This window comes from Blennius ocellaris (genome assembly GCF_963422515.1).
Source record: "Blennius ocellaris genome assembly, chromosome: 7".
Classification (NCBI taxonomy): domain Eukaryota; kingdom Metazoa; phylum Chordata; class Actinopteri; order Blenniiformes; family Blenniidae; genus Blennius; species Blennius ocellaris.
In genome coordinates, this window is record NC_137656.1 from 9437467 (window position 1) to 9464891 (window position 27425).

At 41.2% G+C, this 27425-nt stretch overlaps 1 protein-coding gene across 1 annotated transcript; it reads right to left on the bottom strand.

The window, feature by feature from the left end:
- Nucleotides 1–6493: 6493 nt before the first annotated feature.
- On the bottom strand, nt 6494–27229 carry LOC308132671 (septin-2). The gene is made up of 12 exons (XM_080499847.1): nt 27157–27229; nt 22486–22534; nt 21908–22007; nt 21716–21802; nt 21229–21352; nt 19924–20058; nt 19660–19777; nt 10109–10210; nt 9767–9912; nt 9525–9608; nt 9373–9430; nt 6494–7744 (listed from the first exon to the last, which is right to left on the bottom strand). The coding sequence occupies exons 2-12, from the start codon at nt 22510–22512 to the stop codon at nt 7679–7681; spliced, it is 1047 nt and encodes a 348-aa protein (XP_080355973.1). The 5' UTR covers nt 22513–22534; nt 27157–27229; the 3' UTR covers nt 6494–7678.
- Between the last annotated feature and the right edge of the window lie 196 nt (nt 27230–27425).

Sequence of the window (27425 nt, forward strand, 5' to 3'; positions counted from 1 at the left end):
ATTTATCCAGTGAAAAAAAAAAAAAAAAGCCATACATGAAAATGGCAAACAAATGCATGTAAAATAATCTATCCACATTATTTGAATAAGCTATAATGGTGAGATCAGGGTTTTATCAGCAGATGTGTCAATGTTTAAAAGTGTGTGAAAGCATTTTTCAAAGTCCTGAAATCAATTAAAACAACACTGCATCCCAATTTTCATTTAGAAATCAAGATCTATGTCTAATAATAATAAGAAGAAGCCAACAGCTAGTTTAGCTTAGCATGAAATCAGGCGGAACAAGCTTCCTCTGGCCAAAACCTACCAACCAACACTGTGCTAATTAAGTCTATTCTATTTCTATGTCTATGTTGTTTTTAAGCTCAGAAGAATTTTGAGCTGGTGGTCTGCCAACACTCATTAAGGCATATAATCCCATTAAAACAAGGATTGTTGTTTTTTTCATCTCCCAGGGAAGATACACTGTGTAAATTACTGCACAAGGGAGGTTTGATCACTTCTCCCATTCCTGTTCTTTGGTTAATCTATACCGCGTCACCAGACTTTCAACCATGAAGTAAATTACCAAAGCATGGTTTTTTTTGTTTGGGTGAAAGACCAGCTCCTACAACTCTTCACTGCTAAAGACCAAAAGTGGGGGGTGGTGTTAAAATCCTCTGTTTGGATGCCGCACCCATCCCCTCGGGAAACGAGTGCCCCTGCTCTGCAGCTGCTGCTGCTGACCAGGAGCCGGCGAGGGTCCATCTGTGGCACTGAGGGTGCATTTAAAGACAGAGAGAGAGAGAGGTTGATGGAGGAAACGGGGGGGTTGGAGAGCTGGAGTAATGGAGATTCATCTGACTCAGCTTCAGGGAAACAGCAGGCAAACATGTGGCTTTGGGGTCTCACATCCTGGATAGAGACGACAGCAGGACATCAAAATATGGACGTAGTCCAAAGAGAGAGAGAGAGAGAAAAAAGCCATCTCAGTGCAAAACTGGTGCCAACATCCACAGCTACATTTTAAAAAGTCACCCGTTTCCATTCCACATTCACCTTGTACATTTTCGACAAAAAAAAGTATGGTCATATCTCGGAACTAATAACTAAAGTTAAGCTTCTCACTGTCAAAAGCAACAAAATAATCAAATAATTTAACAGTCATTATGAAAGCTAACATAAAAAAAAAAAAACTTCAATTATTACATTTAAATTGTTCATGGAAGAATTGTAACCATTTTACTGGAGGATCAGTTCCAACAACTGCCTCATTAATGACCTCTAATTAATTCATAAAACATTACTGGATGTAATTATTGGTCAGTGATATTGAAGGGGAAATATTACCTTGACTCATAGCGGAATCTTTTTTTCTCAGCGCTTGTAAAGGGTTGGTTTTAGGCTAAGACTCCCACTACCAGGCCAGAGAGTGAATGCTTCTTAACATTTATTCTTTGATGCTCAGTTGATCTTAGGGAATTGTTTTTCAAAACATAGAACAGACCCGTTCTTAATTTAAAAAAATTGGTGCTTCTGGTGATTTGTTTCTGGTGATTTAATCAAAGCACGAACAGTCCAAGACTTCTTAGAGTAAGACCTTTAAACAGATATGGTACGTATGTATGTATGTATGTATGTATGTATGTATGTATGTATGTATGTATGTATGTATGTATGTATGTATGTATTGGAAACAAGAAAAGATAAAATAAATAACTGTCCATTAAAAGAAAGAACTGATGAACTACACCTTTGAAACTCCAGATTGTGAGCATTCTCAGTAACAATTTATGATTTCAAAAGTATTAAATTGTCCCTAATTACACAAAGATACTTAATTACAGTTCCACCTGTGCTTATTTCTAAATTTATGAATGATTGTTAAGAATTTTAAGCTGCAATATTCAACAGTTCATTAGTTTCTTTTCATAGTTTTGATTAGGATTTGTGATATTCAGTGAAAAGCTTGAAATTAGGTCAGAGAAAACGTAGTGTCGCTAATTATTCCGAGTTATCTTTAAAGGTGTGTACTTGTTCAGATGATCGTATCCACAGTGGAAACATCCGAGAGTGTGTCACAGTCGGTGATGCATCCCAGCTGACTGCTGTTAAAACTGTGAGGCGATTTTCAGCCTTGGGTTGCAGTGTGAAATTTTTAATAAAATACACAGCAAATATCCACCCACACTCAGATATAATCACCACATGGGATTGTGGGTAGGTCAGATGGCGTCGTCCACTCCCTCATGGAGAAGTGATGAAAACAGATTAAAAATGTTTAAAAAAAAAAAAAAAAGGCTGTTTCCCAGCAACGCGGTACCACAGCTGAGGAGGTGATGGGAGTGTTGAGAGGAGGAGGAAAGGGGAGGGGCCTGCTGTGAAAATATTGACATGGGATTGATTATCATTTATGAATCTTTCAGCCGCAATGAGCTCAGCCTGAAGTCATTAAGAGTGATTGTTATTACTACGATTCCCATCTCTTCCTCTTCCTCCTCCTCCTCCTCCGCTGCCTGGGTAGACCAAATATAAGATATTTGTTCTCAAACGGGGTCAGATGGAGCCTCGCATGTGGGAGTAAAAAAAAAAAAAAAAAAAAAAAAAGAGCGACAGCCAACAGCAAAATCTCACGAGGTGTAAAAACTGAGTAGTATTCTGAGCAGGGGTGAATCACTTCATGTTCAGGGGTGGATGAATGACTCCGCAGGGAGGGAGACGGTGGTTTTGATTGCACACTGCTTTGAAGGAATCACACTGACCCTGAATTTCTTATCATTCTGAGTGTTACTGTGCCTGCTGTTCATGTGGCCACTCAACTGATTGTGCTGCTCCGTTCTGGGATAAAGTGACGCCGTCCTGCATATTTCTGCTCGTAATTATGAGTGAGGATGATGTAAGGGGACTCTGCCACTATTATTGGGGGGAACATTTTTTTAAATGTTTCATCATACTGTAAAATAAACCGTGAAGGTGGTGAGTTTGCCACTACAGTCCAATCGCATCTTTAACTTGTCTGTATTGTGAGTGTTGTCTGTCTCACAACATCCTGCCTCGGTCAGCTGGGATCCACTCCAGCGCACTGTGACCCTGACTTTGATAAGGTTGTATAGAAGATGAATGGATAGAAGTCTTAAGGCATTTACATTCACATTCACTCACCAATAAATATTTATGAAATTTCAATTTGATGTCATGAGTTATTGGTGATGTAATTTGAAGTTTTAAGCCATGTCAGTAACAAAAGTGTACCAAATGCAGGATGTTAAATTGAGGACCTGCTTTAAACTCGGTGTAACTTGAAAAGTTGATATGAATATAAATATAATTAGATTTGTTTAATTGACGTTGTTAAAGAGGCTTTAGTTTAGCAGTAAGTTTATTTTTCTTAGGTTGAAGTTTCCAAAAACATGTTATTAATGAGCCTTAACATTAACATTCTGTGTCGTCCCGGTGACCCCAGTTCTCCCTTCCATCATTTGATACTACTATATATAAACTCCATATAGGTAAATATTGCTAGAACACTAAAAGAAAAGTCTACTATTCTAGCTGATTTATGTTCATTTTGTCATCTTAAACGTATGTTATAGTTTCTTTTCTACTGACATTTCAGTGAAAAAGAAACTCGAACAAAAGTGTAATCTGACAATTATGTCCAATTTCAATTGAGAACAAGCAATTTATTGATATTATTGATCTATTATGTCAAGTATTACCATGAATCGGAGACTGGCCTGGCGATGCAACAGTGTGATTACTTGAATAACAAAAACCTGAATGTGGGCTTTCTCTTGCTGCTGCAGTCAACATAACATAACATAACATAACATAACATAACATAACATAACATAACATAACATAACATAACATAACAAAAACAGATCAGGACTGGAGTTTAACTAATAAAACCCTGAACAAGTTGCCATGAACACAGCCTGTAAGAGTCCTGCCATATCTATCAACCCATCCATCCATCCATCCCAGCTTTGTACAAAGGATTTCAGGAAGATGACCTCAGTTGACTCAAGTCACCAACCCATCACACTAGAGCAACATACAAATTCCGAAGCCCTGGCCAGAAATCCGATGTCCAGCACAGTGATGCTTTCATTCAACAACCGACACCCCCATGATGACGAGATTGTCAAAATGAACACCATCTATAATGGTACCATCATGAATATTCAATGAGCCGGACACTGTTTTGTGTTTGAGAGCTCTGAAAATAACCCGAATCTACTGCAGTTTACTGCTCCTGATGAATCAGCGGTTTAATAAGTGTTCGTTTATTACACTTCTAGATATGTTGAAGAAGATATGCTATTATCATTCGTGTATTTAAAGCTTTTCTATCAGATGTCGCTCAATTATTATCTTTTTCACTGTCAGCCATGAAATGTGCAGAATATCAGCTGATGGAGTTTGACACTCGGCACCATTAAGATCAGGCGAACTGAATCATCAAGGCCAACACACATGCATGCACACACAACACACACCTCATGCAGATAGTGTGCTGTCATGAGACACGCTGGTCGGAGGAAGATGGGGGAGGAGGAAAGCCCCGGGTCATCAGAGACCAGACCTCCCCTCCAGGCTCATGGGGCAGAAGTGCTTCTCAGCAGAACAATGGTCATGGAGGACTCGGTGGAGGCAGCCAGCAGCAGGAGCAGAGACCCGGAGCAGGAGAGGAGATGATGCAATGCTGACAACTGGGTCAGTGCCTGTGTGTGTGTGTGCTCTGGATAATCGTTCATAAATGTGCAGGCCGCGCAGTGATGGAGGAGAGGATGGAGAGGAGAGAGGATAGTGCTGGCTTTCTGGGTACCATGTTGGCTGTTCCCTTCTTGCAGGCTCGACATGCTCCACTTACACGTCTAAAAATGATCCAGCCCCCACCAACACCACCCACTTCCCCACCCACTCAGGATTGTCAGTCTTGTGATGGCATGGCTAAAAAAAATAAATAAATATCCATCTTAAATAATGTGAGATTGGAAAGAAAAATATCGCTGCTGCTGTAACCGAGGTTGCGAAATGTGCGAGGTTATGCTGGCATGTCAAGCGCACCTATTAAGACGAATAAACGGCATTAAATGACGGTTCCTACCTCGGCGCTGTCCTCTATTGGCCATCACAGGCGGACGAGAGGGAGCCGCAGGTGCGGGATGCGGAGCGACGCCCAGGAGACACAAACATGCAGCAGTCAGATCACTGATCCTCCACAGAGAGAAAATACATCACGGATTTACCTGAATGGCAGAAACTCACCCGTTTTCACCGGGATCCGGCTTTTGTATCTGATGTTGCTCGTCATGTTTGACCGCTCTTGCACCGAATCGACGGCTCACAGATAGCGGCCCCCTCGCCTCGCCTCGCCTCGCCTCCGAACCCACGGACAGCCAGCCAGCAGGGGGCGTGGCTGAGCGAGGGTGGGGGGGGACAGAGCCCGCCTTCTCCGTAGCCTCGGCCAATCATGGCACGGAGAGAAAGGAGGAGGCAGGGCTGAGCGGAGGGACAGAGCCCGCCTATTCGAGAGCATCAGCCAATCACAGCAGGGAAAGGAAGGAGGGGCGGAGCCTATTGGCATCAATCCCAAGCTGACCATGAGCTCCTCGTTCAGTTTCAACTCACCTGAGCTGACGCTACAAAAAACAAATAAAATAAATAAATAAATAAATAAAATCCTCCCTGATGTTTTCTCTCCAACTAAAAGAAATCGAAGCAAAAATAATTGCTGAGCTGATAATTGAAATAAATATTCAAACTCATTTTATTATGATGTTTGTCATGTAAGATGATGTTGACAACCTTGCCTTATGAATGCAAGTTACTATATTTATTTATTAAAATTGAAAGTCAGTTAGGACAAACTCTATTTAATAGATATGTCACTTGATAGTTTGTAATTGTTTTAATGATCAAGTTAAGGCACTTTTTATCATTCAAAGAATTTTGGAGCTAGAGATAAAAACTAACCCCCCCCCCCCCAAAAAAAAAAAAAAAAAAAAAAAACAAAGGAGAAGAATCAGTCTATATGCCATTATTGAAAATTTTATGTTTCAGCCTTTTTGCTCTGCATCTCTGCATCTCTGCATCCGGTATCTGAATCCATAGTCCATCAGGCTCTTTGTACTGATCACGACCATAAGATTCTCTGTGTTCAAACAAATAAACCTGCAGATAGAGACATGGTCAGCTGCATACCTTTCCTGCTTTACAGCATTTCGTCATCAAATATCATACTGACAATGCTCACTAACACTTGCAGATATTTAAAAGGAAATTAACTTCTTTTAACGCAGAAGATTCCCAAATAAATGAATGTTGGCAATAGGATGATGAGTATCTCTCTCACTATATTTTCTTAACTTGAGAAAATTAGCCATAAGAAAGAACTAAATATCGCATAATTTTCAGAGGTACATAATATGTCAAATAGCAGAACGAATATGAATACATTTGTAGCAAAAAACCCATCTCAAAAAAAGAAGTGATTCCACTTTTGTTCTCTAAACAAATTTATTTCAGAAAGAAGTACAAAATGTTGACATTAACAAACAGATGTTTACTGACACATGGTTAAGAAAAAAAAATATTCATCTTGTTTCAAAAGTCAAATATGCAAACGTCAGCCTAAGACAGAAGAACAAAATGATGTTGAAGGTCCATCAGCGGCAGTGCCGAAAAAATGTTAGCGTATTTAGTCTGCTGCTCACAGATGGTTTGAGGGATTTACACACAGTATCATCAAATATTATTGTATGTGACTTTCATATGTGAAAGCACCAATACAGTATGTTAAAAGTCTGTATGTGTAGTGTACCAACGGACGACTTCACACATTAAATAACATCAATGAAGTCATAATGACACATATGTTTCGGTACTGAATTAGTGGGTTAGTTTTCAGTCATCAGCTGCAGTTCGGCACTAACATAAAGATCAACCCCTGATAAACAAAAAATATTACTCATACTAAAGCCTGATTGCGTCATTAACAAACATCAGTTTTCCCTGCTGGCTACCAAATGAATTTTTAGAGTAACAAAGAGGCAAAACAAGGAACCGGAGTGTTTCTCATCTTGGACGAGGGCAGATCACCACACAAATTCTTCCTCGTTGTGGTATTGATATGGTTATTGCATTGTCATACGTCAGCCAACGGCCACTTAACTGTTGAAACCACGCAGAGGTAAAGGTCATGGCCTCATGGACTCATAGATATACGTTACCAAATGTTCTTCTTTTTTTTTTTTTTTAAACACTCTGAATGTCACAGCAAAACGAATTAAACACTGTGTCTCATGAAGCTTGGACTTAAAAGAAACTCACAACTCGTACATTATACCTTTGTAAACAAGATGCTTGATGGCAAAGACGCTTAGTACCATTGTCACTGGCAGCAATAATTAATATTAAGGCTAAAAAACAGACACAAGTCAAATATTTTCACAATAATTCAATTGTGCTCAGTCCCTTTCAGAGACTTGTTCCTATGTGGGATGTAAACAAGGTCTTAGAAAGTGTGGTGTTGATGGATGGAAGTTAGAAGGCATGAGTGGAGTAGTGTCAGGAAGCGTTGACCCACCAGGCGTGAATGTGTATATGTATATATATATATATGTGTGTGTCGGAGACACTTGTACGTGCGTGTTGGGGCTTAAGGTCGCATGTCTCCTCAGCTCAGCACCGTTTACTCATCTGACTTCATCTTCATCTGTGCCTGCATCTGAGCGATCATCTCCTGCATGCGTCTCAGCTGCAGGGAGGAGAAATAATGCAAATAAAAATGTAAGGAAATATTTCATCTGTATGTTTCATCTGTGCAACTCTCTCTCAAAAAAAAAACCGATATCTTTTTTTAAAATTTCTTACCATTGCAATTTAATTGTGGCTCCATCATTCGAAAGTTAAATTGAAGAAGATTTTAGTTACACAGCTAAGAACGCTCTGCAGGATTATTTAGTTTAGCATTTCTAGTAGTAGAAAGACGATGTTATTTGTGAAACAATTTAATTGAAATCAATACATCGTTTAAAGGTCAATAAATGTTTATTTATAAGTCGTGTGGAAAAAGAAAGCTGTGGGCGACGTGCCGCTGGGTCTAAATAAAGAGCAAGTACGCCATCTTGTGTCTGTTGACGAAACTACTACTTTCTCCCTCAATAAAACAATTTGACTTATTTAACCTTGTTCTGTCATTCAAATGAAGCTGAAACTTAAACTGATGAGAGGGTTATTATATACAATCTTCAAAAAGAAAAGTTTGACATTTTACATACATGTTTAACGTTTTATGTATAGTAAATATTTCAAGTTAATTATTATTTACATTTGCATCTGTTATGTTTGTATATATACAAATAAATTAAAGTATTTCCAACCATATTGGTATATTGATCATAATGTGAGCCCATAATTCATGTGACTACAATGTGACCACACTGTGAAGACAATTTGCGGGATATGAAAATATGAAATTATTTTGTACATTTTGAACATTTTCCAATTCTTCCTATGATCACAGCTATCTACTATACTAAATTTACAGTAAAATCAAAAGACTTGATAATGAAGCTCATACTGAGCTGAAAAGTTGCTGGTATCCACAGTACCAGGTTTTTAACCATATTCCAAGTAAATCAAAATCTAAGCCATAATTGGCAAACACTTTAATAGGAATTAGACACCAATTCTGACTAAATTACAATAAATTACGAAATAAAGTCATACTGAAAACTCTCTTAACTTTCTAATTGCTTAAAACACAAGAGCTCAACTTGCTCCAGGAGTTTTTCAAATTAATATCGCTTACATATCACATCCCCTCTGGGACAACATTAAGGAATCTAGGGAGTGACATGGGTTATTGTATTATTTCCTTCCACCAAAAACCCTGACGACATGTCAACAAATGAGCGGCTTGTGTTTCGGGCTCCTCGTGGCACTGAGGTCATTCCCACCATAAAGCTGCACCAGGACATCCAGGCAGGAAGTGATGACATATCCTGCCTGGGCACATTGTTTACAAACAGCTCTGATTGCACCCCACCCGCGCATGACGGCACACTGGCAGGAGCACAAACAGGCCAATCAAGAGCAATCAGGAAGCAGGTTATTACCTGATGACATGAGGGCTCCGGGGCCCAGCAGGTAAACAATGCATATCAAGCTTTTTTTAATTTCTCCCTTCAGAATATAGTCAATAAAACAGAAATACAGAGAAGATGAGGGAGGTTCTCCTGAAGCCCATCATTGTTGAAGAAATGAGGCGAGTAAGAAGCATGTAGACGTTTATGCACAACTGTCTATTTAAGATTTATTTTTGTATAAAGAGAAACAAGAAGAAAAGAAAAAAACCTTGCTGTTGCAGCTTTGTGTTCTTACCTCTGCCTCTTTCTGTAGCAGGATCTGGTCCTTATCCATCACATCCTCATCGACAGCTCTGCAAGTGGAAAAAACCAAAACAAATACATTAACTTTGATTTTAAACTGGAGCAATTTATGTGCTCTGTAAGTGATATGAAACGCCAGCTCACCTGCCCGCTCTCTTCAGCCTCTCCGAGCGGAAGTTCTCATAATGCAGGTCCTGTGTCACCTCCTGGAGGTCCTGCATGTGAGTCCTGAAACAACCAAAACATTGGCTCAGTTGTTCATCCACACTAGAGGGCAGCAAAGCTATTCTCTTTCCTCCAGACAAACAGACCTCAGGTTGGGACTCTGTCCATGGTTCATTTTCACAAAGCATCAGTCTTAAGGTTCTTTACCCAATAACACTCACACAAGCATGGTGCGCAGTTTGAGGAAGTCATTGTGCTCAGGGTTCTCCACCTCCACCACTCCCCACGGGTAAAGGCGGCCACGAATCTTCTTACCCTTCACCTCAATCAGCTGGTTGGAGCCAATCACAGCAAAGGGAATGCTGGCCTGGGAAAGGAAATTAAAAGTCAGTGGACAACCCAGACAGAACCAACGTCAGAGGAAGCGGTACGGCAGGAGATATGGAAAATGAAGGTATCAGTTCAGGCTGCAGCGAAGGGAAACGGGGAGGAATAGCAGCACTAAGAGGAAAACATCTTATGTACTTTCACAAGTACGTGTAAAGCCTGTCCCGCTCACCCACCTTCAGCACTCTGGTCTGTTCCTTGAACTCCTCATCCTCGTCAGAGTCGGCATCTGGAAGCTGATAGATTCTGATCCCGTGCTCTGCGATCTCGTCCAAGATCTGAAAGACGGGAGCGGATGAAACAAAGAGATAGGAGGTAGCGGCATGACCTCATTGTGACCTTCCGATACGTCTACCAACATAGGTCAAAGTCCCCAGAAGCAATTAACGTTGTTGTCGTTAGCGTTGACTTCACCTCTCACTTTTCACCTGTGCTACAATTCATGTGTACTTATAACCTGCCTTCAGGAAGGCACATACCACTGCAGTATTTACAAAACAGGTGCCTTCACTGTCAACTATGTATTATGAGACAAAAAAAAACCTGCTGCTGCTTTGACCCATAAATAGAAAGTAGGAGAGCTTTATCGAGTAATACGAAGGTGTGTGTGTGTGTGTGTGTGTGTGTGACTATCTGGTGTTGCAATAACACAGTTAATTAAAGCCCCCCATCGGGAAAAGAGTGGGGGTGAAACTGGCGAGGAGACAGGTGAAAAATAACAATCTGTGTGTGCGTTCAAGATCTGAAAGAGTCTGAAGTTCTCACCCTCCTTTATTTCTTCGACCGGTGAAGAAACAAGTTGAAACAAAGGAGCTTTCTTTACCACTACCTCAGGGACAGATGTCAGTATTTATTATTCCAAACATCAAAGCTGCATTTTTCTTTTGTTTTCCCAAGGGCAGAATTTTTTAAATCCACAATGTAGTCTTATGTAATGGAGCCAAAAAATGTCAAGCGTTGTTTTCCTGACTTTTTGGGGGACTTTCATGTGCTGTGGTGTATAATAGGACAGTAGTGAGTCAGCCAGGAGTCTGGGAAGTGAGCGCAGGTTTTCCTATGGAGCGCAGCTCCTGTTTGAGTCCCTGTTATGGCTGTCGCTTGTTTTCTCAGCGCGCTTTGTGCGCAGTGCTTGTGAGATAGTGTGTGTGCGGGGAGAATCGGGTATTGTTGTGAGGCAGATCTAAAAACAAACAGACTTTGCAGGGCTCGGAGGAGAGCGTGACACCGGACCAGAGACTCTTCCCCCCCCCCCTTCCATTAACTTAAACACATAGGGTTTACAGGAGCCTCCAACATAGAAGCTGCATAAACACGAGGCTGGTGGGGCAGCACATAGAAAGTTTTGGGAAATTGTACGCTCGGTGGGAAAATAAACAGGCATGACACAATGGCAGGAAAAAATGAAACAAACAACAAAATGTACTTACACAAGAAGATAAGACAGGGATACATTCAGATGTGATAAAACAGGAAGAATGAAACTGAAAATCGTCGAGCAACAATTCATATATTCGAGCTCCCACGATCCTAACGTGGATAAACTTGCTATCAAAGATGGATAAAACTCAAACAAAGCATGTGAAACATCATCTGGTCAGTGCACAACACAAGTCGGTTGTCAGCCATCATCTGTTTCCTGCCCTTGCTGATCCAAAATAGCTGTTTACCTGAAAGATTTGGTTCTGCAACATGTGCTTAGTACGGCCTGACACCTATAATCAAGACCTCTCTGGGATGAAGGGATGTCAAAATCACTGCCAAACCCCAGTTGTCTCCATCTGATTTACTGGAGGCCATGTAGGCCTTAATCCTTAATGTTACACCAGCCTCTCCTCCCGTAATGGTGTATTTAAGTTGGCACGGGATATTTGGCACTGGGAGACATTTTGATTTTATGACCATCCTGTCTGCATATAATTCCACGCTCGCTCCCACCCCTCTCTGCACTGTTATGGTTGGCCGTGTACATCCACTCAATGCTGTGAGGGCAGCATGCAAACAATACCACACATGATTCTGCCTCGACATTAATTAGAAAAGGAAGCCAAAGGTTTATCGCCTCATGTTTCTGGCTCGCATCACAAAAAAATATGGAACATTGTTTGTGGAAATATTCCGTCATGTGCGGTGGCAGCGATAAACGTGAGGGCGGAGGCTGATGCTGTTAGCACAAAATTCACGAGAGAAACAAATCACAAGTGAATCAGGCCCGAGGCGTATTTCCAAACAAAAGTCAGACTACGTCGAGTCTTGAAATAGAGGTATGAAATATACTGTGGTGGCGTTACGAAGCCCTAAATATAGCATAGCTGTAAGTCCATACGTAGATATAATTATACAGTATGATGTGGTGGGAGATGTGGCAAAGCAGTGTTTCTGCAATTACACAGCAGACTGGGCCAAGACCTCCAATCCCAATGCAACAAGCTTCAAACCAATCATTAAAGGGATTGAGTTGCTTTATCACGTCAACCTGCTATTGGGAAAAAAAACATATTTTCACCATCTGTCCATTGCCATGGGTAAAACCACAAAAATACAAATGACTCAAACATTTGTGAAGCTGTGAAAAATTCCTCCTTGGTCCAACCTTGCTGAAAAGAAACAAATACCTGCAAAAGAAACAAAACAGGGGATTGTGGCGAATGCGGCACTCCTTATGCAAGTAGCCACACAACCAAACGTGGACACACAGCCACACAGCTTTGTGGTGTGGTAGCTGAACAGACCCGAGCCAATTCTGGCCTGGTGTGGTTCGTCTCCGTCACACTAATTCTGCAAACATCGAACAATACTTGGAAGTAGATACATGTAGCAGAGCATTCTTAGTAAGGCAACAATGCAGGCAGAGAAAAACAAAAACAATCAAACTCCATCTCGACAATAATCAAGACTAATTAACAAGAGCAAGAGTTGGAAGAGTAGTGGGCCGATCAGAGCGTCTTTACACAACCTTTATGTAACGTCACTGCTGCTTGCCAGCGTCAACAGATCTGGAACCATGGGAAAGAAACGGTGCATCTCTGCCCTCAAAAGAAGTGTGTCTGATCAGTTTGCAGGAGCTTTTTGGTTTCACGTCGAGAAATCAAATTAACCCCTTCAGTCACACGGTTTCTAAAGTCTTTTATTCTGTCTGAAATAATAAATATAATCTTGTAATAAATAATGCCATTCCAGTGAACACCCTCAGCATGTTTTAACTGTTCTTCAAAACAATTCACACTAAGAGAAGTCAAATAAAGGTTGGACGCACACTATATGCTTATGAAGACCAACTCACTGACACGACACCGCAAGTTGTGAGGCTGAGGAACAGGGGCCGTCTTTTTCCCCCCGAGGCTGAAGAAGTTATTAAGGGATTTTCCTGGCCATGGTGGGTGCTTTGTGTCCTTTATGAGATTCTCGTAAGTCCATTGCTTCTGAACAAAACAACTGCTTAGTTTGCACCGTATAAACCCAGGTATTTACCTTTACTCAAACTCTTTGTTCCTTTGATGATAAACCCAGAAACACACAGGTCAACTCGTACCATTTAATAGCGACAAAATTAAACAAAAGGTGAGAGTTTCACACGACAGGCATTAAACTCCCACTTAGTTTTAGCACTCGCAAGACTAAACTACACACAAACATGAAATACATTGTGTTTTTTGTGCCATTTCAAGATTTTTCTCCCTTTTTAAATGGTGCCATATTTCTAGGGAATGACACATCTGTGGGAATCCAACTTTATTCCAAGTACCCAGGTTAAGGTTCAGGTGACCTCATGAGAAGTGGAGATGTGGATCCATGTGACTCAAAGACGAGTCTGACCACTGGTTGCAGAGGAATTATGGTCACGTGACATTAACGTTTGAAAGGCCTTCACGTAAAAAGTGTGGTTTTTCACTGGTCCAGCAGTTGGAAAGTGCTTAACACGTTCACTCATTCACTTGTACACCAATAGCAACAGCTGTGATACAAGGGTAGTGAATTTGGCAAGGGTATCGAACTCACAACCTTGTAATTGGAAGTGAGCCACCCGACTGAATCACAGGGGCCCCATCGAAATGTTGGACCCACTCGTTGAAACAAACAGCTTGTTAATAAATTGAATAAAGAAGTGAAGGTATCTTAAAATGTGAATACATTCCACATAAAATGACACTGCGACAACTATTCAATGGCAGCTTTAAATAAAAAAAATAAAAAAACTGTGATAACAGGTGTCTCCAGTAGTGAATATGATAGTCACAGAATGTTAATACAAATTAAATAAGCTGTCTATAAACTAATCTATGATGGAAAAACCAACCAATCCACTAAACCAGACTTCTCTAATCAAATTAACTATCAATTCAGTCACTGTTTCTCATGAGGCTTTACTGCCACCCAAAGTAAATCTGCCCACAAAGATACATTTTGACACAGGATTAAGAGCACTCAGATCTCCATGTCATTAGATTTGTTCTCGACACACAGACACATAGCTCAATTACAAGGCTACAAAACTAGTGAGATCTGGTGTCATGAAAAAAAAAAAATTGAGCTCATTGCGTGTTAAACTAATATTACAGTATGTAGAACTGAATTTGCGAACACGAAGATGCATGCTTCTCTCATGCCAGGAAAGGCCTTTCAACTAACCGCCTCTCTCTTCTGCCTGCAGGGAGTCTGAGGGGGTGAGGGAGCCCCAACAATAGCCAATCTAGAGGGGGGGGCTGGAGGGATTTAGACCTCATACCAGCCTCCTGCACAAACACTCGTACACCAAAAGCAAATTGCAATATCACGTTTTGAACCAGTTTAATTCAGTGTCAGGAGAAGGAAAAGGAGCCTGTAAAGTTCTGTACGTGGAGCTTTGGAGCTCCTGGAGGTTAGTGACTCAGTATAAATGTCATTGGTCACTATAACCTCCATTCACAACATCTTAAGGGGGAAATCTCACCGACATGAGTGCGGGACCGACTCTGACACATAGCAACACGGGGAGAACAATACCTTTCTGTTCACAGGATTAAAGACACTTGCACAGAAACACATTCCAGATATGTTGAGTCGGTGCACACCAGATCAAACCAACCAGAATGGCTGGATTTATCTTCACAGGAGGTATGGACCCAAAGTACAGAGGATGACCAACAACCATGGAAATGTGAAGGCATCATACCACAATTTCAATGACAATCAATCCACAGGCATGTGGACACAGAGACGCACACACAGTCTGGACTGCGCATTAGTACAGTCGAGACCACCCACCTCTGCCTGTGATCAAAGAGCATGGAGAGATGCAATCAGGCTATTCATGTAATCTGGTATTTAAGCGAGATTCAGAAGGGGACAGTTTAGGATTTACGCCACAGATCAGATTTTTCTCCTTGGTCTGATAATCAAAGGAGTGTCTGCAGTAACAGCAGAGAGTGACTAAAGAGCAGAATGGCACAAGGTCCTAACACCATCTTTTCAGGTTGGCCCTTGAACAAGGAAACTTGCCGTTTTCACACAGCTGCCAGCTTGTACTTTCTTCACTTGAGAACACATCGTGTGTAATAGGGCTGCTTGTTCCAGAAGGAAATACGTATACTTATTGTTTTAAAATCTACAGAGATGTGGATGCAAGCCACCGGCACAATGACCGCTGGAGGTCAGAAAAATAAATATGTCCGCGTGTTTGAAACACTGGCAGGAAAAGGAGCCAGCACAAGCTGACCAGGGACTCACACAGGAGCGAATCATGAAATCATCGCCTCCGTAACTAGTTCTTCCCTGTGAGGCATCAGTCTAAACATGTAGAAGGAACAAATATTTAATTATGGATTGAAGCTGAACAGCCAATAAGTGTAACTTGATTTAGCTCATAAGTGAGATATTCCTGCAACAAAATGTGCTTTTCTGGCACAACAGATTTGAGAGCCAGAGTTCACCCCAGTGGCAAGACAGTAGCTATATTATGCTATTTAACAGGGCAAACACAACTGAGGCCTACACAAATATGTCAATATAAGAAAAGAGACTTCATGTAACAAAACGATACATTTTTAATCAAATTGATGTATGTTGATTTAACCCTGTTTTTTTTCTCCACAATACTGGGAAAATAACTCATTCAATCCACCTAATATTATATAGACAGTTAATCCAGAATGAAGTAATCATCATCATGTTTTGTCTTCCTTCAGGATTCCAGTCCAAACAAGATGAACACTGTCCTTTATGTTCATACAGACAACAACCAGTAAAGCACTTGAAGACTAAAGCCCCACACCGGATATGACTGAGAGGTCCCAGACTGAGAGGGATCAGCCCCTCAATATACCCTCCTCAGGGCAACTTATGAGCTACCGACAAGAGGGTAGGAAATTGGCATTAGTGAAAATTGGAAAAAAAAAAGAAATGAAGAACACAAACAAGCAGAGGGAGAGCATCAGAGGCTGCTGAGGGCGGCACCGTCAGCAGGGGAAGGACTGAGCGAGAGGCAGGCACTACGAAGGGGATGAAAGGTAAACGAGGGGAGGTTGGTTCTTTTGTCCCGGCGGAGCGGTGCAGGGGCCAGCAGGTTGTGTCTTGTCAGTGGAACACACTTGACACATTGCAGGAAACCCATATTGTTCTGTACAAGCTGTTTCCCCCCCTAATAGTAAGAGAAAGGGCTGGACGAGGACTTAGGATGGAGGCGTCCCATTTACTCAGAGACAAATGGCTCCGAACGGTGAGAAAGCGCCCAGCGAAAAAAAAACAAACCAATAAATTGTATGGGAGAAACACTGGGAATTATCAATCATTCTCCTGCACTCAGCTTTTTGGCAGCTTCTTGGCTGCTGGCACACTGACCTCAAAGAGAGGCCTGGTGTGCTGCTTCGCTGTATGGGACTGTACGACGGGAGTCAGGCACGTACACCTAAGAGCCACTTCAACTAATCTGATCAGCCAACAAATACTCAAGCCAGTTCTCCTGGGAGACACTTAATAGAGATTAATGGGCATTACTATGTTGTTTCATATTTACAATGATTATGTTTCCATACGCCCATGGAAGCTGGTTACTGTAACAAATCAAGTAAGTTCTGTGATTAGGAGTCGTTGTCAACCTATGTTGTTCATTCAGCATTTAACTTGAACTCGTAAAATGTAATAATGTTATTTTTCAGCTATGAAAAAGTGCTTTACATGCAAAAATCTACAGACACAACTTCTTTATAAATGACGTATTTGTGATAAACAAACCCAAAAACAATATGATCAGATATTCAAATAAAAACATTTTACCATCACAAGCACCTATTTATCTTAAAAAAAAAAAAATGTTTTGTTTACAATCCAAGCAAGGAATAACCACAATACTGAAAGTATTTTGTCAAATCAAAACAAAGCTATCTTACAGTGTGATAACCCGACACAAAATAAACTATTTTATACAAGTTCAAATGAAGATAAAAGTTGTACATGTCTAAACTGAAGACAAACAAGAGATAACAGCACTAATACACCCTCCTTAGAGGCACATAGAGTAGCGTTTCTAAATTTGGGTCAGATAGCACAATTAAGTCTCTGTATTTCCTGGCAGTAATGGCTCGTCCAGGAACTCACCGTCATTAGAGAGGGCTGAGATGAATTGAAATGCCTTATTTTGTGTGTAAACAGAAAGAAATCCATTTGTGTCTTTAGTGTAGTAAAGTGTTTTTTTTTTCCATAGCTAAATGTTATGGATTTGAGTGTGTGTGTGTGTCTGTGTTTTTGTATAAATTTTCTTGAACTCTCCACCTAATTGCTGCTCAGTGTACAGTGGGAAATGTCTGTTAAGGGAACACTTAGCAGAGCGTGTGAATAAACGGTTGGACGAGATAGAGCTGTGCTCCAAATGGATACAGGTCAGATCAAAGCGATACTGGTGGCGTATTTCCGCTGTCCAATTTCAGAATCACCCACGTTAGTGCTACACATTCATTGTATAGCGACGAAAACACACCCAAAATTCAAACAAAAATCATGCCAAAAGTTCACTCAAGACAGCTGACCTGCTGGATGCTGCCGGCAGTATCAGCAGGCCGACACACTTGGCGGTTTTCTGCAGTTTGAGGCGGGGGTCAGAGTTGGCAGGAAACATGGTGTTGTTCGTCCAGAGTGCCAGAGGAACACTTACAAGGTTTGTGAAAGGTCACAAGACAAAACAACACTACAGAGTAAAATCTGACCGGCCGGTCCCTTTATGGCACCAAAGAGGAGGAAATTCACCTCCAATGCCTGAGCTGGATCAATGCAACTTTTGACTTTATACGTCCAGTTAATGGGAGATGCTAGTTCCTGTTGTCTTAGGAAGTACAGGAAGAAAAGCCGTGTGTCCCAAATGGCCTCACTGTGACGTGCTGAATCGCTAAGGTGCTGCATCAGCGATTTGACTGTTGGAGCGTCAAACACAATAAAGAAGAGAAAAGAACAGAGCTGGACTGCTGTTAGCCCAGCGGCCCGACGCCTGCCAGACCACCGGCTCCAAGTCCTGAATAAGAGCCAGGTGGGAGGTCTGGGTGCACTCAGGAAGGTGTGGAGACAGGCTGACATTTAATTATTAAAAAAAAAAAAGAAGAAGAAAGAAGCAGGCTTATTTACACCAAAGCCTGGATTGTTACTTTCAAATTGAACTGATTTGAAAATGAACACTTCATAATTAACGGTTTTGCCTTTTACTGACCCAACAATAGCAAAACAATTCCTGCCGCAAACTCCGAGGGACACTTTAAGTACGCTTAATTTTCACCTTGTCAAACAATGTTAAGCATTGGTGCTTGAAACTTTGCCAACTTGTGAAAAAAAAAAAAAAAACGTTAAGAATTTCATAATGAATGACAAATGAGCCAATTCTTTCAGCTCTTCCATCTATCCAGACATAAAGCAAGGAGGCCTGGAAAGAAGAGATGGAGCTCATGTTGGGTGTGTGACGGCTTGACGAGCGGACCGCATCACCATCAGGTTCTATCAGGTTCCTGGTTCTGCCGTGCCTTTTATACACAAGAGCAGAGTGCCTCATTCCCATCAACAGCTCACGCAAAAAAGGCTAACTCATCTTGAGTGTCAGAGGTTATCAGCTGAACACAGCCTTGAGAGGTATATATGTGTTACGCGGCACTACTCAGTCTCTTCCCCTTCAGGACAGCAGGAAGCTGAGGAGCGTGCAGGCAGGCAGACACTTGGGTGAGCTCCAACAGGAAGTATCTGGGCCGGGTTGAGACTGGATGAGATGTGCTCAATCTACTTTATATACAACACTCTTTTCCTCCGTCCGTCCCTCCTACCGTTTCCTCTCTGATGTGGCCCCTCCCTGTACTTTTCAACAATCTGGCAGCAGCATCAAAAATATACACACACACACACACACAAAAAAGAGGCCATAAACGCATCATTCCGATTACACATGGAAGTGAGTACTATCACAAGAACATAAAAAATTTATGACACATCGGCATGCCAATATAGCTGGATAAGTGGTCTCGCTATTCTTAGTGAATGACTTCATTCCTTTAATATGACGATCCACTTTGTAGAGTCTAAACAATGCAGCTGCTGATGGGATAAGAACGAGCACGTATCAGATTCAAATTAAGTTTGTAGTATCCTCACAAGTGTTAAGACTTTCCAGCTTCGTGCCAAGAATAGCATCTTGAGGAACTACGAAAACAAATTAAATTGATATACAGTGTAGATTATAAAATAATAAAGTGCGTGCGTGTGTGTGTGTGTGTATTAAACGCACCCTTCTCTTCAGGCGATCCCTTTCCCTCAGTGTCAGTGTGTCAGCCTTCGCGATGACTGGGACGATATTGACTTTACTGTGAATGGCCTTCATGAACTCCACATCCAGAGGTTTCAAGCTACAAAAAATAGAAAAAGACAAGGATGAGCTGAAGCATTAGGGACCAACCGAGTACACCTGAGTGGGACTATTTATTGAATATTGCATTTCAAACACAAGTTAAGCTCATTCTTAGTGTTGCAAGGTGGCAACTGCTTTGTTTACCCGTGTCCAAACGGAGAGATGAAGTAGAAGCAGCAGTGCACCCTGTTGTCCACTATGTGTCTGCGGTTCAGTCCACTCTCATCATGCAGGTATCGCTCAAACTGATTATCAATGTACTGGATGATGGTCTTGAAGCTGAACAAGGAGAACATGTTACTCAGAATTAGTGATACGATCACATGTTGCTTTTACCAACATCCTGTTGGTAAAAGTGGTGAAACTCTTTGTAAATGACTCATATTTTTTATGAACACACACATCTGGGAGTCACATTTCTCCAACTCAGATTTCACAACTGAGACATAGATAATAAAAAGTACATTAGGAGTTTTACTTTATACATTTTTCTATTAATTCACTTTTTTATGTTGGGAGAACACTGTCATCACAAAATATCTACTTCAATGATAGAAGAGGTAAACTGCTTTCACTCTTAATTTGAAGATTTCTTCATCTATGTGGTGTAAATAACTTTAAACTCATTTGAATCAATTGATCAAAGCAATATTACGCTTATTACATTGCAAAAACTACTCAAAATGTTTGGCGTGTGATGACATTTTTGTTTTCAAAGGCTTTCAGTTTTCTTTTAGTCCGTCAAGCGCAACCGAAAAATTAAAATAAATTCAAGCCTTTTCTGTTTATTTGGGCTGACCATTTCTGAGAATACATAATGCCATGTCAAAAACAGAGCTATTGATATTAGTCAGAACTTTGCTTTAGTACTGGTAATTGATGCATACATGTCCAGGCTCAGTTAAGGAGTTTATGACGCACCATAATGTGTATAGTCTAACAAAACATATCTACAAATCGAAGAATTCTGGTATCGTATCAATTTTGGCTCATGTTCTTAATTTTATATTTAACTCAACATTAACATGTCAACTGGCCAGTTCTGCAGAAATGAAGCATTTCTCGTTTTTCTTTTCTATTTCAATAAAAAGGAGAAATTAAGCATTTCTCCTTTTTCTTTTCTATTTCAATAACACAGCGCTGTAAAAACCAGACGTGGAAGGACAACAAACTGTTACAAAGGCATCACTGAAATGAAGACGCCCCAGAAGCAAACACTCCTTCTGATACTTTAACCACGCACGGACGCACACACAAACAGAGAGAGGAAGAATGGAATCCATACACAGGGAATGTGGAGGGAGGAAAGGTAGGAGAGAAGAAGTTTAGAAAAAAAGTTGTTGTTTTTTTTTGTTTAAAAGGGAGCGGCAGAGGACAGGAGGGAACGATGAGTGAGCCCGCTGGACAGCTCTCAATTTGTTATCATTCCTCCACTGTGTATAAACACACCAGTCCTGGCTGTTGATGGCATCACCATATCCAGGAGTGTCGACTACAGTGAGACGAAGCTTCACTCCCCGCTCCTCAATTTCCACAGTTGATGCCTCGATCTGCACCGTCCTCTCAATCTTCTCTGTGGGGTCAAAGTGCAAAAAAAAAAAAAAACTGTACCCAAATAGATTGACAATGTCGACATCTAAAATGCAAAGAGGGTAATTTGTTGCACAGGCAAACTACTTTACAAATTTAGAAAAAAAAAAAAAAATCATACTTTTTGTCATATTAAACAAAAATGTGCTTTCTGAACTAAATTAACTAAGCAGACAGAGAGTGGATGATTGTTTTTGAGTCAGAAAATGTCTTAATCTAAGTCAAGGCCATATTGAGAGACAACAGCATTCCCAGCATTCCTCTTGAAATACTGCTCTGCTGGAGATATTGCTGCAGACATTTCTCTATTATTACAGTGTGTGCATGTGTGTGTTGCTGGCAGTACCTGCAGCACCAGGGATGTAGCGCTCAGGGTACAGATCAGTGAGAAACAAACTGTTTATTAGTGTGGATTTCCCCAGACCAGACTCTCCTGAAGAGACAAAGACAGAGAGAGAGAGAGCAAGAGAGAGAAATATGTTTTTCTTCCCAATGATATTACTTGTCAACAACGAAAAGGACACGGCTGATTACTCACCTACAACCATGAGGGTGAATTCAAACCCTTTCTTCACAGATTTTCTGTGTACTTGGTTTGGCAGATTGGCAAATCCTACGTAACCTGCTGCATCTGGGAACTGCAGTAAACAAAAACATAGAAAATGTTCCACGTTATTATTAAGTTCAGTGCGATCAGAAAGTCACAAACAAATGCACAACGCCTCATATTTAAAACCACGAGACGATGATGTACTGTAATGTTGGCGTTATGTGATTCCCAACTTTAAACAGCTTGTTCCTTTCACTCTGAACTGGCTAAACATGTCCTGTTTAACATTTCTCATCATTTTACGAGGTGTTTGAGTAAATGTGCAAGTCAGTGTAAACGAGTCAGACCGATGATGAATATAGTTGAGGAATGCCAACAAGCAATAAAACCTTCCCATGAAACACTTGCATTTTTTCCAGGATATCCTCTCTGGATGCTTGTGCTCGCATGTGTGCATGAGATTACAAGTGCCATGACTGTTAATCACCAAAGACTCCTGCTGTGGACTTCGTGAATGTGTCATGTTTCAACCTGTAAATGCGTTGACCTTTCAACCTTTTACTCACCTTCCCCTTTTCTCCAGATTGAGACATCGCTGTTGTTGATTGGATGGGCCTGCAGAAAGATAAAAAGAGACACCAAAGTCAATGAAATGACCAACATATGTCCATCTTTGTAAAGAAATTACACCAAGTAAAATTTTCCAAGCACGAAATATCATTTTTGATGAGTGATGATTAAAAAAAAAAGAAAGAAATATAGCTGAACATTCTTGTATTAAAATGCCCAGTTTGACAACTGAATGTATGGCATGTCAAAATAAAACAAGGTAAATTTATGAAATAAGCATTAGTACAAAGTCATAGGACCATAAATGTAACTCTTGTAATGATTTAACCAAAGAGTTGTACTTGTTATTTCTTATGGATTCCAACAGATTTTAGAAATGATATTAACACATTAGCAAGTTTGGAATCCAACCCAAAAAATAATACTTGGGATTAGACAAAGCATGTGTGTGGGGCAATGGTTATACCTCTGTGAGTGGTGGTCATCCAAAACTTTGAAAACCACCCACCAAAACAGCTTGACACAACCCAGCAGCAGATATCAATTTGGGGAAAAAAAGTAAAAACATTTGGTCAAGATCTCTGGTGCTTGGAAAATTTGAACTGTCCCTTGTGAAAGTGTCCTTTGCATTACTTTTCTCTAGTTGTAACCTTTTCTTTTAACTAAAAAAAAAAAAAAAAAAAAAACAGACCAAAAAAAGGAAATTTCTAAAAACGATGATTTTAGACTGATGGTTTCTCTTCCCGGCACATCATCACAGAAGGAGCAGTGACTAAAGCAGCCGGGTGACCATTTCTTCCCGGACTCCCTTTAAATTGCTGCAGTCTTGGGTATGCCGTACTCCTGCCCGGTTCTCTGACCCTGGGCAGACGACAGAGCAACAGGGCCGCTTGATAAATTAGCTACATAATGACAGAGCAGGAAGAACCGGCTCCATTTTATCACCGACACAGTGGCCCTTGACAAGAGGGGTGTGATAAGCATTAGAAACAGGCAGACTGCCGTGTGCTGCCAAACAGAGATGCACTCTGGTTATGTCATTTTAGCGAAAGGAAAGCGGTTCATGGGAACCTCAGCTGACCTCTCCTCACTGGCCTGTGACAAACGCACACGGATGGGGATCCACTTCACACAGTATAATACATATTAGATGGTCGATAAAGGTGCCTTCCGTATTTACATGAAGTCAGAAGAGATCCCCCTTATCGACTGGGTGGTTTCAACAAGTAATGTGTGGTCAAATCTGCTGGGAAAAAAAACTGATGAAAGACCGTGTGGCAAATGTGCCAAAACGTTAGAATTTAAATGTTTCACTGAAGTGTGAAAATTAGTAACCCGCCTTATATGGTGAGAAAATCAGGCAGCACATCACCAAAGTCACAAGGATTTGAAGTCATGAGCCCAAAAACAAATTGTAACAGATTTGATTGTCAATGGCAACGTGAGTCTCGTGACACACTTTGTCAGGCCTGAGGCCAAGTGGCTGTTGACCACTGAGGGTTGTTATCTCCAAAACCACACTGCCAGAGCAACTTATTTACTGGTTTCAAAACACAACAGAGTTGTGCTTTCGTCGTAAATGAGCGTCTGAATCAATGCAGCGGCCCACACAAGTCCAATCAAGTGTATCACACGCAAACACACATGCTCCGAGTGTTATTCCTCTTCGAGCGCTGTGGGAACCGGCATTAGTCCGACAGCAGATTAATTAAAGCGTTCCAATATCGCAGTTGTAATCTCACAAAGACAACACAACAGGACAGACAAGCGGGAGGCGCACTCCAATAATACTCTCTTAATAATGGCCATTTAATCGGCAAGGCTGCTGAGCGACTTACAAGCACACACATAGGCATACACACACAGCCATCAATGAGCCAGACATGGGGGAGATTAAACAGTCCGGGCCAAAAGGGAAAAATGCCACCTTAGTAAAGCCAACGTTGTTGGCATGTAATGCATTTACAGTTGATTTATTGGCTGGAGGGAAGCAATAAAGGGGCAGCAGGGCTGATGGAACTATTTACCTTCCTGACAGAAGGTGTCAAAGGTTCACACACCCTCTCTCTTTAGATTAAAGGCTTTTTGCACTCATTGGAAACAGTGAAACAATTCATTTCACACATGAATACTTGAACTCGGTGGAGTTAAATCTAAAATGGTAATTTATTGGCGACTGATCACAGCAACGGGAATTCCTAAGCGACTGAGCGTTATAAAGTAAAGGCATGTACACGCAGCCACGCAACGACACAGAGAAGCACGGACTTGACTGGCGAGAGTAAAGGTTGTGGCGGTGGCCAACACGACCGTAATAGAGACGTGATGCTGGTTTTCGAAGCTGCAGTTTCAGCAACACTTTATAATACGAGTCCTGTGAGAGGAAAAAGAGCCACAATGGGCGGAATAAAAAAAAAAAAGGCTTTCAACTGTGAGGAAACCAGCGGGTCTGTTTGTAGGACACACACAGACTATAAAGCACAGGATGGATGGTTTATGATGATGGGGATATGGTAGGAAATCACTAAAAGCAGGCAGGAGGCATACAGAAACCAAATACTTACAGAGTATAGTTGTGAAACATGAGGCTGTTTTGATGGAATATGAATTCATTTGATCGATGATGCGCTGATGCAAGTCAACTAACTTTTTTATTCCACTCAAGACCTGTATTATTTATGGTTTGATAGTGAGAATGAGTTACTGTTATACAAATAAGAAATTGTTTCTGGAGATGTTGCTCTTTGCTGTTTATGTTGGAGAAAAAAAAAAGTTTTTGGACTTGAACTCTGAAAAGTTGTAATATTTCAATAACACTTTTGTAATAATTTATATCATGGCATGATAAACTTGGACTTTAAAAAAGAAAATCATTCAGACATGACTCACCATCATTATTGTGGCCACCTTAAGAATCCCCTAAATCACCACAAAGGGGAGTATGTGGGTCTATGAAGAAACTGACTGGTTTTAGACAATTTTTTGAATATTGACAGTTTGGGTCGCTGTAATGGAGGTCAGGTGTGCTCATAACACAACAGAGTTTGGTCTCATCCTCCCAAATGTAAAAAAAATCCAAGCTTAAAAGAAATTATTTTGAAGGTGGTCGGGAAAGGACTGGAGACCAAGTGGAGGTGTAGATCATCGTTTCCCTATGAAAGCTGAATAAGGTTCAATGATAATCAGAATTAAAACAGGAATGAAATGTAGACAAATGGATGAAAATGAGGGGTGAGTTAATGTTTACCTGGACACACACATACTGTAAGCTTTGTAGTATGTATTATCATGTTTATCATATCCACCTGTACCAGTAAAACGGGTAAGAATGAACGTCATTTCCGAAGCACTGCATCTCATGCAGATGTACAAATACAGCTTCATGACTAAAGGTATCCTGCTGCGCAACATCAAACTTCAGACACAATTGTTCATTTCCACCCCAACTTAAGTTATGTTTTTCCATTCACTCCACATCCCCTTGTGGTTTATACTGTCAGACAAATGTCTTCCCTGGCGTTCCTGTGCCGGACGACGTTTGTAGTCTGAGGTCTCGGGAAGGGGAAAGGTCAGAGAGCGGTGAAACTGCTGGGTCAGAGACCTCAGATGTCCAGGGATACCAAGTGATGTTGTTCTTCTTATATTACGCTGATCTCTGACCAGTCGAGTTAGAAAATCTGAGTTGTTTTGTGTGTCGCAAGACAGCTGCCAGCCTGAGATTACAGATCGTATATTCTGCAATCGTGCTCATAGCATTCACCACAGGAGCAAGGGAGGAAGTGAAATATGCATGTTTCCACTGAGCCAAAAACCCAAGCAAAGATGGATGATAAGTCTTCAATGGTGGCCCTATGCCACGTCTTAGACAGCCTTATAATGACAATATGTTTTTCTTTCCCACTGTTATTGTTTGATTGTCTGAATGCTAAATTTGTTTTGGGGTAAATGTCCTTAACAATCAAAGATCAGAGAATAATCAGATGTCAGCCAGTAAGTGCAAAGTTCAGGAAAGCCACACAGGAGGAAATGGATAAAAGTCAACACGCTGAATAGCCTGTCATTCGTACTAATATGTGGAAATTTGTAGCCATGGCGAATTGGAGAGGGTTTCCATGCAGCGGCCAGGAATACAGTGGGGACAATAGGACAATAAATTAGTTCAAAGCTTCGTGTGTTCAAAAGAAGAAGCCGAAGAGGAGGAGGAAATGTTTATTTGGACAGTCGTGTTGTTTAATGAAGGAGAATATGAAACAATGCTGCAGTCAGTCACAAGCTATTACAGTTTGAAGCGTGGTTGAAGGCCTCTCTGTTAGATGTCCACCACACCCAGTCTGTCAGACGCTCACTCAGTTCACCAAACATCAGCTGTCAGGCAGCTCCTGTGCGCTTTTACGCACACAAGTTGGCAGTAAGAGCCAACGCTCAGAAATATGTTACTCCCGGTGAATGAAAGCGCGTCTATTAGACTCATTTTGACGCCATAAAAGCATCGGAACTGTGTTGAGGTTACATGTCAAACTTTGGCAATGCAACAGTTGTTACCGCGGCCGGTGTCATGTTGCAGCTTCTACTGAGCCACCGGCGGACCTTCTTTCCTCTCCGGCTCACACCGGGTCTGACCGTCTGTGAAATAAATAAACAACAAAAAGAACCGAGCAGTGTCCTACCTGTGCGTAATTTTGAGGGATCGTTAATCAACCGGAGCTTTTCGCCTCGCGTTGCTGTCCCAGCCCAGGAAGGGAAACCCGGAAACTGCTTCCCCGAGTCCGCCCTCGTTCCTGAAAACTTCTCATGACTGACGGCTACAGACGCCATTACGGCTCAAAGTATGGGGGAGCTCGAATGTGCAGTGACTGTACTTCTTGGATCCAATATGGCTGCTCGCGTGTTTTAGTTTCTTCACATAACAGGTTGCAACAGGTTCTTTTTCCTGTGT